The sequence below is a fragment of the Lytechinus pictus genome, chromosome 14 (genome assembly GCF_037042905.1).
Source record: "Lytechinus pictus isolate F3 Inbred chromosome 14, Lp3.0, whole genome shotgun sequence".
Taxonomy (NCBI): domain Eukaryota; kingdom Metazoa; phylum Echinodermata; class Echinoidea; order Temnopleuroida; family Toxopneustidae; genus Lytechinus; species Lytechinus pictus.
The window spans coordinates 19,919,182-19,935,604 of record NC_087258.1 but is presented as its reverse complement, the minus strand read 5'-3'; the positions used below and the strand labels follow the sequence as shown (position 1 = coordinate 19,935,604).

The 16,423-nt window shown below is 35.9% G+C and overlaps 1 protein-coding gene across 1 annotated transcript; it reads right to left on the bottom strand.

Moving 5' to 3' along the window:
- Positions 1-7,453: 7,453 nt before the first annotated feature.
- On the bottom strand, positions 7,454-15,432 carry LOC129276505 (uncharacterized). Its single transcript, XM_054912882.2, has 2 exons — positions 15,313-15,432; positions 7,454-12,586 (listed from the first exon to the last, which is right to left on the bottom strand). The coding sequence occupies exon 2, from the start codon at positions 12,386-12,388 to the stop codon at positions 11,084-11,086; it is 1,305 nt and encodes a 434-aa protein (XP_054768857.2). The 5' UTR covers positions 12,389-12,586; positions 15,313-15,432; the 3' UTR covers positions 7,454-11,083.
- Between the last annotated feature and the right edge of the window lie 991 nt (positions 15,433-16,423).

Genomic DNA, 16,423 nt, shown 5'->3' with positions numbered 1-16,423 from the left:
CGACCAAGATCTGTGATGTCACACACGTACAACTCCCTCATTACTTTAGTACTTATTTCACTTATATTCTCACTTTTATAGAGTCTATCACAAGGTGAGGTGTTCTCTTTATATGAGAGGACAAGTACAGAGGTTTCACAACATTATATCATTGATGAATCGTTTGTCATATGATTAGAATGAGCAAAAAGAGATGTTTTGGGGTATATTTTCAGTGTCCAAAAGGGGAGAGTTGTTCATCTGTGACATCATAGATCTTGGTCGCATTGCCGATGGGAGGATCTCCATAGCATTAGTGATCTCGACATTCAAATGCTCATAACTCTTCTATTGCTAGTCCTATTTTACTCAAACTTTTGTTGATCTTATTCTTTGATTTTTCTGCTTTCACAAAAGTTTACTTGCTCCAAGAGTTTCATTCTCCTTTAATGATATCTCTATGTCATAGAGATGTATACTAATTACATAATATCTATATGCTCTATGTATCTGATTTAGCACCAAGAACAGGTTCCAGTTGTGCGTAACTTTACGAACAGCTTTAAGATTCAGAACGGACGACAAAATTGCAAATGGTGTTGAATGACGATCACTCTTTTTTTGTAAAAATTATCTTTTCTACCCTTTTCTCTCTCTCTCTCTTTTTTGGGGGGCTGAGATGTCTGGCAATGATAGAATCGTACTGGGTGGGGATCCATTCTAGTAAAACCAATGAGAAAAGCTAACAAAAATTGTTTCGTATCCTTTTGTCACCATATCAATATTGCATCGCCACGAAAACACAATAATTTTGTTGCTTTCACAGAAAGTGCTAACACCTCGGACTTTCAGAATTGTAGTGACGTTGTGGCTCCATTATGACAGGTTCCCAAATTTCCCCCGAAGAAACTTTTAATTTAATAAAATGGTGTTTGGGCATATTTATTCTAAAATTGGAACCTAATCGCATTGCCCTCTTCGGGATTCCAGAGAAAATTTATTTCATTAAAAAAATATAGTAAACGAATACAATATGCTTAACATTTTACTCCAGTGGAAATTGAATGATAGATCCCCGGGCAGATAATTTATTGATTCACTTACTAACGGTCATAAAATCTTAACATACTCAATGAATTTTTTCAAATCACATTCATCGCCATCTTGAACTGTTTGCACATTTGCAGCTACACATTTTAAGTTGCAAGAAATATTTGTTCAATTTGTCTATTGAGGCAAAATAATGGTGGACGTAAGGATCACTCGCTTGATGTGCACCGATCAAGAATTTATGAAATATAATTGGGGGATATTGCACAGCGGTAATTCGAAAGGGTATCATATCAAAAGGAGAGGAGGAGAAATGCCAAGATAAAATACTCTTGATTTACCATGGGACCATGGATTTATTGATCACGTTTGAGTTAGCATTGACAACCTCGTACAATCTTTTATTTCTCTTCATGAAATTGTACCAAAGTATATTAGGGGTCCATTTTCATGCATGAAATAAGTCTAACGTATCATAAATAATTCTTAACGTCGTAGAGGTTATAGGCTCAATAGAGTGAATGATTGCATTAAGTAATAAAAGGTGGATAACCAAGTCTTTAAAATATCTGTGGTAAAAGAAAAAAATAGGGTAAAAAAGATTTGATGAAAAGGATATAGCATAAGACCACAAGATGCAAGAAATTATCTTTTTAATCCACATTTATAAAGAACTAAATTAAAGGCATTTTCTCGTTAATTTTTTTTTCTAAATCATAGATAATGAAAACGAGCAAAATCAGATGAAGTACGACATACATGTAAGAATATTAGAGCAAAAGAAAATCATACGTGCGGGTTTACGAGTCGGTAGCGTGTTTAGCATCCACTTCGCAGACGCTTTTTGGAACGTTGAGAATCTATTGAAAATGCCCGTAAAATCACAATGGACAGATTAGAGGTCATTGTCAAAATTTGATGGACTCAGGTACCGTTTCATAAAGCTGTTCGTAAGTTAAGAGCGACTTTAAGAACGACTGGTGAACCATTCTTACGCGCTAAACCATTGCCGCCAATGAACATTTACCACAAGAAAGGATCACCAGTCGTTCTTAAAGTCGCTCTTCACTTACGCACAGCTTTATGAAACACCCACCGGGACAGCACATCGCCTTTAAATTCGGACCGGAAGAAAAATTGCAAATATTTATGTCGTTTGTCCAGAGTCCAGGATGACACAGAAGTTTTGATTCAACGATTTTCGACAAAGGCTGCTTTGTTATGAAGGGCAACTGACAAAGATCATCAGCCTCATAGAAAGCGTCTGCCAGTGGCGTAACAGGCGGGGGGGGGGGCAGGGGGGCAAGCTGCCCCCCTGGCGGAGCTCACCGGGAAAATAAATAAAAAAACGGGAAAAAGAAAAAAAAGGGAGGAAGAAAGGGAAAGGGAAAGGAAAGAAAAGAAAAAATGGGAAAGGGGAAGGGGAAAGGGAAAAGAAAACAAAAAAAACATAAAAAAGGGAAAACGGAAAGATAACGGGAAAAGGAAGGAAAAAAGAACAAGTGAGAAAAAACAATTCGCCTCGATATAATACAGTAGCATGATTAGTAAGACAGGGAAATAAATTAAAGATGACAAAAAGGCAAAGAAAAGCGGGAAATAAAGGCAGAATGGAATTAGCCAAAATCTAAATTGGAAAATAAAGAATAGGGACAAGATAACGTACACTACCGGCTGCCGAGGATTGAGATAACGAGCGGGAAGAAAAATTGATGGTATACAGCATAATGTCGTATGAAAGTCTATCATAAACTTGCTAAATCTCCAAAGGCTCTTCATCTGTAACCTTTAATGGGTTCTATAACGGGCCCCTATATGGACCCTTCCTGCATTAAGCTTTACGTTGAAACACTGGCGTACCGGGGGGGGGGGGGTGGTTCCACAGCCAATGGGAAATAAAAGAAAATAAAGGAGGCAGCGAAATGAGATGAATGAAAAAAATATATGACAAGTCATGATATTTGCTATAATGATGTAAAAATCTATCACATAATTAGAATTTCATTTTAACAGGCCTTTTTTTTTCTGGCTCGCTTCGCTCGCTGGCGACTTTTTACAAATTTTCCCACATTTGCTATGGTGTGCCCCTCACAATATGTGGATGATTACGATACACAACTGCATTGAATTTATGTGTTGTGTTAAAGCTTTATAAATATACACGCAATTTGATTAAAATAAGTGGCCATCTGCAAGGTTTATGGCTTTGATATCAAGAGGTTCCGGGGCTCTACCCTGGACCCCACCATAAAGCACTGTTATATGGATGAGTTGGACCATGGCCCCCAAAAGTTCTACGACCAAACAAAAAAAATGAGGAAAGAAAGGAAAGTGTATTATATTTTTCTGAATATCACGTTAAAATCTATCTTCATGTTAGATTCTCATGAAAAGGTGATTTTTTTTATCTCGCTCGCTTCGCTCTCTCGGGACCTATATTAAGCTACTTCTTGCCAGAAGCGCCATACTCGGCCCCCTCGAGCATATAGAGCTTCGCCCTGATGCTCACAATCATAACAAAAATCCTGTTCACCGTGGCGTACAAAAAAGAGAGAAAAAAGGAAAGAGAGGAGGGTGAAATAATTATGATATCATCTTTTTAACATTATGTCAAAATCTATCACAAAATTGGATTTTTGCAATAAAAATGTAAACAAATTTTGCTCGCTCGCTTTTATATATATATATATATATATATTGGCCCGATATGCCATATCGCCCCCTCAAAAATTTTGCCTTATGACGCCATTGCCTGTTCCATGATATGACCGGGAAATTTTTGGCTCTTGCCCCCCCTGGCCACCGACCCCTGTTACGCCGCTGGCGTCTGCTAAGTGATTTTCATAACTAAGCAAAAAAGAGAGACAAAGGAATGGAGTGAAATGTGATATCATCTTCTAAATATTATGTAAAAATCTATTACAAATTGGGTTTTTTCGTACAAGGTCAGTTAAAAATTTTCATTATCAAATCTTTAATCATATTTCAAAAGGAATAGTGAGTGTGTCGTGTCATTGACTCTCTCATTTGTATATCACTCATGGATTTCCATAGAACTTTTTTGTGAAATTAAGCTAAACTTTTTTTTTTAAATCACTGATTTCTCACACCTTTAATTATTTACACCTCATTTTGATGATATTTCAATGTTATACTCATATATACTCTCACTTCATTACAAAATATTGCTGGAGTAAAGATGGTGGGGTTGAGTGTTAAAAGAAAAAAAAAGAATATGAAAAATCATCAAAAGAGAGAAAAAAGACAATTCAATTGTCATTTTATTCCAAAGTGCACTAATCATTTTTGCAATATACTCTCAATACATGTATATATATTTTTTCATCTTGTTCACTTAAAAACTGTCAACAACCATAATTTGGTTTTAAAAAAAAAGAAGCTTTGCACACAATAATCATTGGTCGCTGCTTGAAAAAATGCATGTCTGCATTTAAAGAAATGTAAAAATATAACACAAATATATACCAATATACATCTACATACGTTTATTTTGGTTTTCATTTTCATAAAACTTATCTTTTTTTAAAAGAATTTTGAAAGTTAAGGTATCACACACAGCATGAAAGACTTGTACTGGGTATATAAAAGGGAAGCCCAATTTTCTTCTCATTTCCAGAGCAAATTACTGAACCAAAAATATAAAGCTATACAGATAATTACATCTCTTTAAAAGTGCAACTTATAAGCATTTGATTGTTCTGAAAACATGAAATTTCCATTAAATTTGCAGTTTATTCACTTGACTACTAAATGAAAGAAATATAAGTGCAGAAAGAAAATAATTGGCAATTACAGTGTACTCCCAATTAAAAACCTCTTGGTTTCTATTTGATGTTTATTTCCATTTTGAAGATTACACCCCTAGCCATTATTTTTTTCTTTAAAGTGACATTCCCTTTTGCCCGTATTCTGAAGTCGGGTTTAACTTAGACCACGGTCTCTGTGCTAAAATTATGAGCCAAAAATTCAAAAATTCTGTTTATATTGTATATTTCTTATGTTTACTATTTTGTTTTCTTTTGCTTTCATAATGAAGAAAAATACTTCAGTTATCATTCCCAGACAACTATGAACAATATGAGTGTCAAATGAGTTAATAACCTGGATGGGTACTGTTAAGGATTTGTGCCCCAATTGGCTCTCCATACTTAAACCATAACTTTAAACCAGGGTTTAATTTAGACCCGAGTTCAGAATACGGGCCTATATGTCCCAAGGGGCACATCATTTTTTTCTCAACTGAATAATAATAACAATAATAACAGGCGTTTCAGAGTTGCATACTACCCCAAAACTCTTTTAAATGGTCTCCTTATTCTTTTTATTTTTTAATCATTTTCTTTTTTGTCTCCTCTTTAAAACTAATAAAATAGTATTGGGGGTGCACCCCCCTCTGCCAAGCACGTCCTAGCTACATGTATGGGCACATTGAAAGACAACCACTTGCCATTTTGCACTTCTTTTTAGAACAAAAGTACCCAATGCTGTAAGGTCCTAGAAGTGTTATCAAGATAAATACATCTTTAGAGTGCCGATAAGTTGGAGATGTAAGTGTTATTATTATGATTCTCGTGAAAAATAAAATCCTGAAATTTGGGTTTCCATTTTTAATACCACTTTTAATAGGATTTCTTAAAAGACAGGAGATAAGTTTCTATCTACAATATGGCACATATCGAAAGCAAGCACACAATGTTTTGAACTGATTGTCAATGGTCCTTTCCATTTCAATCAATGAAATATTACTGCAACAGCAAAAGGGGGGGAATAAAGGCACACGTCCACTTCAATAACTTGAGAGAAACCAGTGAAGAACATTCAAAAGAATCATGTTAGTAAAGTGATAAAGCCCTGAAATTTGAAACTAGCACATCAATGATGTGGTGCTCATCCGGCATCTTGCTACAAAATGTAATACAATTTTAATTTCAGCCCAGTTGACACTGTAGTGAATTATATTGGTGACATAAATTGAGGATATAGAATTGAAATTGATGAAGAAATGACATTGAAGCATTTTATGTGATCTATGAATAAATTTCATATAAATTAAGCATAAATAATTTTCTAGTCAAAATATCTAAACTCTGTGAAGAACCTTGATAAACCTCATGTAGCTCTCAGATGGAACAAAAATAATCAAAATCAATCAACATATAAATAAGTATTTTTTGTGAGTTTTGAAAATATATCAATAAATTAGCATTTTTCAATAAGTTTCAGAATTCTGTGTCGAAATATTGTATCACCACCTCGAGCTATCATATAAAGCAAACAAAATTGAAATCGATCAACAAATGAAGAAGAAAAAACACTTTGTGATTTATGAATAAATTACCATAAATAATTTTCTAGACAAAATGTCAAAATTCTGTGTAGAAGTTTGGTGAACCTCATGAAGTTCTACCAAATGGAAGCAAAAAATTCAAAATCGGTCAATAAATAAAGCATTTTTTGTGAATTTTGAAAAATGCGCATAAATTAGCATATTTAATGAGTATCAAAATTCTGTGTAAAAGTTTCAAATCCCCCACCTAGTGCTATCATATAAAGCAAACAGAATTGAAATCGGACTAGAAATGGCGAAGAAGAAGCATTTTGAAATTGTGGAAGGACAACGGACGCCACGCCACGGCATAAGCTCATCCGGCCCTTCGGGCCGGATGAGCTAAAGAATGAACTGACGATATTGCATCCCCATCTTTCCTTATCTGTTTATCATGAAATCTCAATTTTTTTTATATACAATATAAAAATACCTCCCTTGTAACAAGTGACAAGGGGAGACATGATGACTTCATCACAGAGTCAATACTGTTTTATATTTATGGAGTAGATCATTATCTCCATATATTAAAATGAAAAAAAATGAAAAAGGGCACTTTGACATTTTCAACTCAATCATTGAATAATCATCATTAATCTAGCCATAAATTTATCATCGCAATACATACAATGATACATGTATAGTGTAAAGTAATTCAAATATTTAAATTAATGATAATAAGAAAGGTCTATTTTGTATTTAACCAGGGTTGCCACTTCAGTTCCAGAAATTCTTCCCTCAGCGGGCCCTGCTATTCTTATTACCCTGGCTATAGCTGGGCTACCTATAAGCGCTCAAGCATTCAAGGAAAATCTTCCTACCAGGTGCCCATTCACTTCACCTGGGTTGAGTGCAGCACAATGTGGGTGAATTTCTTGTTGAACGAAAACACACCATGACTAGGAATCGAACCCACGTCCCTCAGATTGAAAGGCAAGAGTCATAACCACTAGACCACAATGCCCCATAATTTCCCTTTTTTCAGCAGATTATTTTTTAAGTTTACATTTTGCTTGTATACCAGTGGGCATTTTCACCACAGATGGACACAGAGGCAAAAAAATCAAGTTGATATTAATGTAAAATGCTTTATGTTTTTTAATAAAACAAGACCTGAAGTTTCTGAGACAAAATTTTTTTCCGACTCTGGCAGCCATTTTTTATTTCAAAATGGCTGCCAAAGTATGGATACAAATTAGTGTTGAAAATAGTATATTGATACATATTTTGTTTTGACAGATTTTTAAAGAACAGGTTTGATCATGATGTTTTCGCCTGTGATTTAGCTTGCTATTATAACACTTTTTAAAATCCCACAGAAAGAAACACTAGTAATTCATTCATCTGATAAAAAAAACATTGATGAAGTATGTGATATGGTATGTAATGTCAGTTACCGAAAACATTAACTTTTTTTTCTCATTTCCTGGAAAAGAGGAAATATTATATGAAACTTGGTAGATTTCCTCTCTAGGTAACACCCCTCCCTTCTACACCAAAATTAAAGATTACCAATTAACAATGAAGCCATAGGGTACCATTAAATATATGTAATGTCAGTTACCAAGTGGAAAATGTAATGTCAGTTACCGAGATGTAATGTCAGTTACCATGATAAAACGTTGGTTACCAATATTGAAATGCAAATATGTGGTCAATTTTATGGTGAAGAAATATTGTATACTTGTTATTTAAGTCAAGTCACACCAGAAGGAGCTTGCTATTGACTTTTAAAAGGTATAGTTCACAAGGAATACTATATGAAATTATGAAGGAAGTTGCATTCCCATTGTGCAAAAAAAAATTACTATGAAATTGTTTTGTACATGCACTTACCAAGTACCTAATTGTTTGTATCAGACAATTTTTTGTTTGGTTTCCTGGAAGGGGGGGGGGGCGGGTAGGGGGTACTTTTCCCAACCTATTGCCTAAATCTGCAACATTTTTAAAACTTAACATTGTGATGAAGGGGATTTCCAGGGTCCCTTTTTTAGTTTCTAGGATTCTTTTGAGCATTGCCTCGCTAAAAGTAAATTCCTGGTTTTTATACCTGTTAGTAGTGTGGATGTGTGATACAATTTTGTTTTTGGTTTACAAGTATAGATGAAAAGTGAAATTTGACAGTTCTGATCAATGTTGCATGGATCTACTAAAACTGTGGTGTTTTTTCTAATTTACAAATAGTTCAGTTTCAGTTTAGAAGCTGGAGTTTATTTTTTGTTGACAGCTTATAAAAGAAATTAGCAAAGAAAATGATTAAACAAATTATGAAGAGAATTGATATGATATGAACAAGCATTGCTTGCACTGACCAGAATAGAAATCAATAAAATTACATGGCTGCATGAGATTCGGGGGAGGGGTACATTGTACATGTAGCCTAGGGGAGGAGACCCTTATTAATTTTTGCCTTTTTTGAGGGGAGGGGGAGGTTGGAGAAGGAAAAGGTTTAAAAAGTCAATATAAAACTGATGAATATATTATGGGTGTATAGTCAGAAAAATCCATGTGTACAGTCAATGCAATATTAAATTACTATAGGAAAACATGTAGCTGCTATGACCCACCCCCCCCCCCCCCCCCCCGAGTAAGTAAAACATACATTTCTTATCTTTTGATAATTAAAAATGTGAAGTATTATGAAACTTTTATGATTTTAAAAAGCCTCTCATATAAGTACCAAGAAAATTATGCCTTTGAAAATCATAAAGCACTGGTAAATGTTAATGTGTATTGTCAGTTACCGACAAGTAATGATAAAAATGTTCAAATCAAAGAAAGGAATTAAGAAAAGGAAAACAATTTTCATTGAAATGTTCCTAAAAATTCGGGTATACTTCCACATCAAGCTCACTTTCATGTAAAGCCCTGCACAGAAGATACAATGCAATGATTCCACACATTTGACTTCCATGTGTTATCTCTATGGCAAATTAAGTGTAATGTCAGTTACCGTAATGTCAGTTACCAGCATGGTTGTGGAAAAATTATCATAGTCCCCAAAAGACAAAAACAAATTTTTTAATATTTTGACACATCTTAACCTAGTAACGGATGTATATTTACATATTCAAATTATTACTCTATCTACTCAGGGACATGAGATATTTCAATTTTAATGAACACCCTGAAATTGCATGTCCTTTTGTGTAATGTCAGTTACCGACACATTTTTGCTTGCTGATGCGTAAAAAAAAGGGGTTACATAGGAAAACTTAGTATCAGAGTATACAGCAAGGTTCACTTTATTAACACTATCAAAAGCAAACTCTCATCATTTGTTGTTTTAGAGATACACACAATGAAAGGTGTGAAAACATTGTGCCGTGTAATGTCAGTTACCGTGAAAATGCCCCAGTACTTTTGCCCTTTTACTCTAAATTATTCAATTTTATTCTGTAAAATTTGTTTTAATCATTATATACAGGTTGCTTCAACAAATTTAAAGGTGTGTCAGGACATATGTGGTCTTTAATGGCAGGGTGACAGATTCTAATTAAAACATCATGTGGATAGTAGAGATGAAAGTTGTTTCCATAATTGGGCTAAAATCCAATAGTTGAATTTCATTATTAGATGAATGAAAAAATAATGAATGTCTACTTTCTACGTCCACATAGCTTAAGAGCTCGACAAAATGTCACTTCATATCTTTACAAAATACAAAAAATACATTTTGTAACAGAATATACACACTTATAGAATTTTTTTAAAAGGAATAAAACAACAATAAAAAAACAATGTCATTGGAAGACTAACAAAAATCATTATTGCAGCATTTTGGATAGATTCACAAAAAATCTCACATGTTTATGAATTATAGGATGAAAATAGGGGCCAATGTATCATTCTATCAGATATTGAATGCACATTCACACAAATTGTTTGCTTGATAAAGTAAGTAAACTGAGTTCCAAAAGAAACTGATCAAACTTTACAAGGGCACTGCACAAATTCAACTCAGTCAAAATGAACAATATTTTTACACAGGTTAGCTTCAATGATCTTTACAAAGCACATGTCAGTAATTAAGAGATTTGTTCAATCACAGAGAGGCTATAGCCCCTCACATCAATTGGTTTCAGAACCCATAGTCACAAAATGGCAAAAGCAAGACCAATGAAAAGGATAACATAATCATCCAAATATTTCAAACATGTCAAGTAATCATCACATACATGTATGCACCATTTCTTTAAAGATTGGGAAAATGGAGATGGGGCCAGGGGCGGATCAAGGATTTACCAGATGAAGGGTGTGGGGCATTTTTTTTGCTCTTAATATAATCCAACCAAGCAAAAGATTGAATATGGGGCACAGGGCCCACTGGATCCGTACTGGATGGGGAAGAAGAAATTTGATATTTCTATGGCCCTTCCCTGGGACCCTGGTTAGTGGATCTGAGTGAATAAAAAGGAATGTTTTGTTTTCTTTTTTTACCATTTTGATGTAGATTGATAGATTCATTGTCAGAAACAAGGTAAGACCTCAATTATTTATATTGTGTTACATGTAGGTGATGTATCATGGTGGACACAATTATCTTTTTATTGAATTTTCAATGTCACAACATTATTGTCATACAGACCTACCGAACACAAAAACAAATACGACCGCGTGTAAATCTTTTAATTTCCCTGCTCTCGTCAGCCTGTGATGAACATGTATGCACTCTACCACATGTATTTTGCACGTAGCTATCGTCTTTCAGTCTACCACATCAAGATTCAATAGGGTCCTGTCACTAAGTTTAGCTCCCGCAATAGTCTGGGACAAATCTGTTAATTCTCTCTTAGGCAGTTCGTTGGTGATCAAACAAATGCTGCTCCTACCTTGAGAATATTTCCCTTGTTTCAGAGCAAAGTCGACAACGCTTTGTAAGGATTTGGTGTGATCGAAAAGGTTCTGAACCCTGGATCCGTTGGGCAAGCGAATGGCAAGAAGTATACTTTCTGAGGAGTCACTTTCCTTGGAACTAGTTCTTAGGCCCTGTTTTGAGGCAGACTCCGCATGACTTGCACTCTTCCTCCTGGCAAACTGTTGCATCCTCATCGCCCGTCTTGAAATCGTTTTGGCAGAATGAGGAGGTGGCGTTGGGAACTTCCTACAGATTTCACTTTGAGATGCTGAACGTTCTAGAGCTTTCAGTCTCTGCTCTCTAATATCCATCTCGTCACGAGCCGCTGACCTTCCCACATGTTCCTTGATCTCAGAATGTCTTTGTTCAGTCTCTCCATGTGATTTATTGGCATTTTGATCAGCCTCTTGAACTCCAATACCAGGAAGTGGAACATACCTTGAGCCCAGCACATCATCCTTGGTGTCCTTATGCCCTTGATCCTTTCCTCCATGTAGCAACTCATTGGAAGAACTCGGAGGGGTTCTGACCTTAGTTACAGTGAATTTGCTCTTTCTCCCTCCACTACCAGATAGTGGACGGGTTGATTTTAACTTCAATTTGACTTTCAAGACGCTGCCTTCACTCTCATCCTCCAGTTCTCCGCTTCCGGATCCTCTAAGTTTGTGGTAACCTGTAGAACTTTGACTGGAAGACCTTGATGGAGCAGGTGAAGGGGAGGCAGAATCACTACGGTAGTCAGGATGTAACCAATCAGCTGGGCTCATTTGAGCCTCTGTGGATGGAGTATCAAAGCCAAGCTCTGGGTAGTGTTCATCATGAGACTGACTAGTTCTATCGGTTGACGCAACCCCAGACGACGAGACATCACTCTCCGAATCATCTCCAATAATGCTGCTAAGGTCTAGCCTTGGTGGCAGCACCACCTCCCTCTGAGATTGTTCTGGGCTGCTACGAGACTTGATCTCATCAAAGCTTTCCAAGGAAGGATGGTGATGGCAAAGCTCCTTGTGGATGGATCTGGTGCATCCTTCAGACGCCCTTGGTAAAGAGGACTTCTTGGGTGGAGGAGACGGGGTGTAGCAGGAAACACCGCTATCCCGCATCTCAAGTGGTGGTTTATGATTCTCTCTCTTCTTGGAAGCCATTTTCATTCCTTCTGTTCTCCTTAAAGAGTGGTACCTTACATTATTGCTTACACTTTAGAACTGGGCGACATCTAATCACAAAGGATGATCAGAATCACCTCAAGTGCTTCCTGTTTCTTGATTTACCTGGAAGGATACATGTTCTGCAACATCCTGTCAATCTGAGAAACCTGATTGAGTTCACCCAGGACTCCTCATGCAAATCTGGAGAGAAACAATTTCACAAAAGGGGGAAAGTACATGTTATCATTATATGAGAACATCACCAACATTTCTAATTCCCACATTTAGTCAGATCATTTGTATTGTTCCACCGAACATGCCCCACCCCTTAACCCTAAATCTACCGGGTTATTTTTATTCTTGTCATTCCCGGGGATTGCGCGATCACAACGAAAATTTGCATGATGGTAGAGATTGAAGTAATCTACGCAGTTGCATTGGCAAATTTCACAGAATTCATATATTTTTATTTAATATGAGTTAATTATGCTAATTTATTCATGAAATCATCCTTTTTGCTCTGATTCACTAAATAAAGCTCCTAGAATGCTATTTTTTTGTGAAAATATTCTTTATAGCATTCCTAACAATTGTGAATGAAAAAAATTCTGGTACCAAGACCGATTTCTTATGTATTTTATTGTTTTTTTAATTTCTTATGTATTTCTGTTTTTTTACTTTTTGTTTTTTCTTGTTTTTTCGATGGAAATCGTTCCAGACTTAAATCTGATCATAAACAAGGCAAAATTAATTAAGTTTAATCAGTAAAAGTAGAAATAATGATACATTTATGAATTTTGGCTAAATACACAATTTGCATTGGATTTGTACATGAAATCACGTTTATGAGCAATTTTGGGTCTGACATGCACTTACATAATGTTGCGTAATGTCGTAACCGCGTATCTGGGCGTCACAAATTTGGTCTCAAAATTTGCGCGAGACTTGAAAGTAAAAAGTCAGTGAGCAGCGAGGTCAAAAAATTTAGCGCAGCACATATATCGCGAAAATTGTCGAGGGGGGGGCCATTATGGCCCCCCCCCCCAGGAGAATTAGGGTTAAAAAAAGGAGCAGAATGTAGAACAGAAGCATATTCATAGTGACAGCACCAGTATACAAGGCTGGCGTTTCAAAGTCGAGTCTCGTTAGGACCTAGCTAGACTTTTTGAAGGTGAAGTTCACCCTGGAGAAAAGTTTGTTGTACAAATAGCAGAAAAAATATTTAAAATAATAAAAATTATTGGTGGTTTGAGGAAAATCCATTAGATCTAGACTAAGGATTAAAATAGTTAATAGAATTTTTAAGTTTTGGATTTGTGATGTCATAAACGAGCAGCGCAGCTACCACACACGATGTGTCGTCACAAATCAAATAATAAAAATTTTAATAATAATTTTTTTATTCTTTGATGGATTTTTCTCGAATATTCAGCAATAAGTATTTTTTCTGCTATTTTTACAATAATCTTTTTGTCAGGAACTTCCTTGGCCGAAGTATTTGAAGTTTGACTGGACTCTGGAGCATGCTGTATCAATGGCAATGCCATGGCATAATAAATCAAAAGTGCTTTGTTAGTACCACTTCAATAATAATATACTGCCTGGCACTGTAACTTTACAACCATACTACCTTGTTCATTGAATGAGTGATTTACAACATACACGGTCACGGACCTTCATTTCACTTTTAAATAATTTAATCTTTCAACACGACAAAGCCTAACCCAGGGAGCTCTGGCCCCAAAATGGGGTAGAATGGGGTCGCAATAGCACCCCAAATAAAAGGGGGAAAAATGGATTATGCACTCAATACCTCGAAAAATGTCGGGCTCGATTATATGGATGAAAATTGAAGGTCTATCGTGACAGAGAAAGTCAGAATTATGACCTCAAAAAAAGGGAAAAGTTCTGTCAATGTCATGTCTGTCTCGTTCGTTCTCCTTCTTTCAAAATTGAAAACAAAATAGACGATCGATACCGTGCGAAAAACGCGACATGGAGGTCTAACTTTTCCTTTTTTTGAGCCTTGAGGGTCCAGTTGGTGCCTCGACTCGAGGCTCGATGTCAGGATTCTGTGTCACGATAGACCTTAAATAGGCATTATAATCGAGGTTAGACCAAAAGCTTCGGTCTCTGTTATGTTGGTTGTTCAGCTGAACTCCGTTGGCTTCACTCACCAAATACAGAGACCGAAGGTCTAGCGCGATCTGTACAGGGGACTCAATGGCCATATGTTTATGTACTTAAGATCGGATAAAATGGGGAAGTGAATTTGCGTGACACCCGAGGTAAGTCACTGTTTTTGTTCCTTTTAACTTGATTTTTCTCAGTTTTTTGGCAATTGATGCCAAGAGGGAATATTAATTTGCATTTTGGTCGCGTGAATTTTCAAAATTTTTACTCATTAAAGACAAAAATTGAAGAGCCCCGACGGGGGGATTTTGCATTGCAAGTCCCCTAATGGTGGCTGCACGCTAGCGAGCCGTCTGTGTATGAGGAGAAATTAAAAAAAAAAAAATGTTAAAAAACTCCTCGAAACAGACGGCTGCCAGCTGTCTAAATCGAGGTAGGCCTAAGTGCATAATTTTTTTTCCCCCTTTTATTTGGAGTGCTATTGCGACCCTAGATCTACCCCATTTTGGAGAGTACTCATGTCTGCCTAATATTACACGGACGAGTCCTGGGCTCCGCCCGCGAAGCCGGCCGGATCGAGCTCCCTGGCCTGGGTTAAGCGAAGCCAAGAGACCGGCTGTCGGCTGTCGGGAAAAAAATACCTCATGCCGCTCAATATGTGGGACTACACATAAACAAATTCCGTCTCGTCATCACTTCAAGTCCTACAGTAACTAAAAAGTCCATCACTTTCAGTTATTAATAATTCTTTTCCAAGATAGAAAAGTTACATGGGACAAATTCTGATATCTTACCTTATACTTTTCAAAATTTCTTCCCAGAAAAGTCACAAATCTTTGACCACGGAAAGGGTAACGAACGAAGCAGAGAGCACCCTTATTTTAGCGTCATGTTGACAAGGAAATGCGAAATCTAGGTCAGGGGTCAGACTCAGAGGTCAGAACAAAAAATTGATAATGATAAGCTGACCCATTTTTGTACATTTATGTGGTCGATACGATTAAAGACTTCGATTCATTTTCATTTAGTTACTTATTTATATATTTATCTATTTATTTATTTATATATTTATTTATATATTTATTTATTTACATGTATTTGTTTAATTTATTTATGTATTATTTATTTATCTATTCGTTTATTTATTTATCTATGTATTCATTTGTTCATTTATCTATTTATTTATTTATGTATGTATTTATTTATTTATCTACTTATTCATTCATTTATTCATTTATCTATCTATCTATATCTATCTATTTATTTATTTCATTTTATTTATCTATTATTCATTTGAATGTTGTACTATTCGTTGATTGATATATAGGGTGTGTATTTTAGGTAGTCATTTAAAAGTGGCGGAGCCCATAATTTGAATTCAGATCTCATTTTGAATTTCAAGTAGGCCTACGGTGAATGTAATACTAGTACGTACATGTACATGATATATACAGTTACTAGGATAGGCCTATGATTACGAGGTTTGATTAATTTAAACTCATTTACCTATATTTTGAGGTTTCTATGTAGTGAGCTATATGGGCCATATGGCTCCGGGCTAGCATCATTGCCATGGGAAGCGGGGATATACGTGCTGATCAGCACCCCAAGATTTACCTGGGGGTGCTGCACCCCCGGAAATCTGCTAGGTATGCAAAAAAAAATGTATTTATTTTATTTATTTTTTTGTCAAATTTAAACCAGCACCCTCTGTGAAAAAAAAATCGTTCCCAGGGCCTTGGCTAGCATGTGTTCTAATAAGAGTAATGAGTTTTTTTTTTTTTTTTTTTTTTTTTTTTTTTTTAATAGAATTATGTGGCAAGCCCATAGATGTGGATTGCCCTATCGACCCCCCCCCCGGTCCATGATCGTGAGAAAAATTAATCTTTAAACTCTCAGTGAGGA

Coding starts and splice junctions, on each gene's coding strand:
- LOC129276505 (XM_054912882.2), bottom strand. CDS start 12,388: ATGAAAATGGCTTCCAAGAAGAGAGAGAATCATAAACCACCACTTGAG.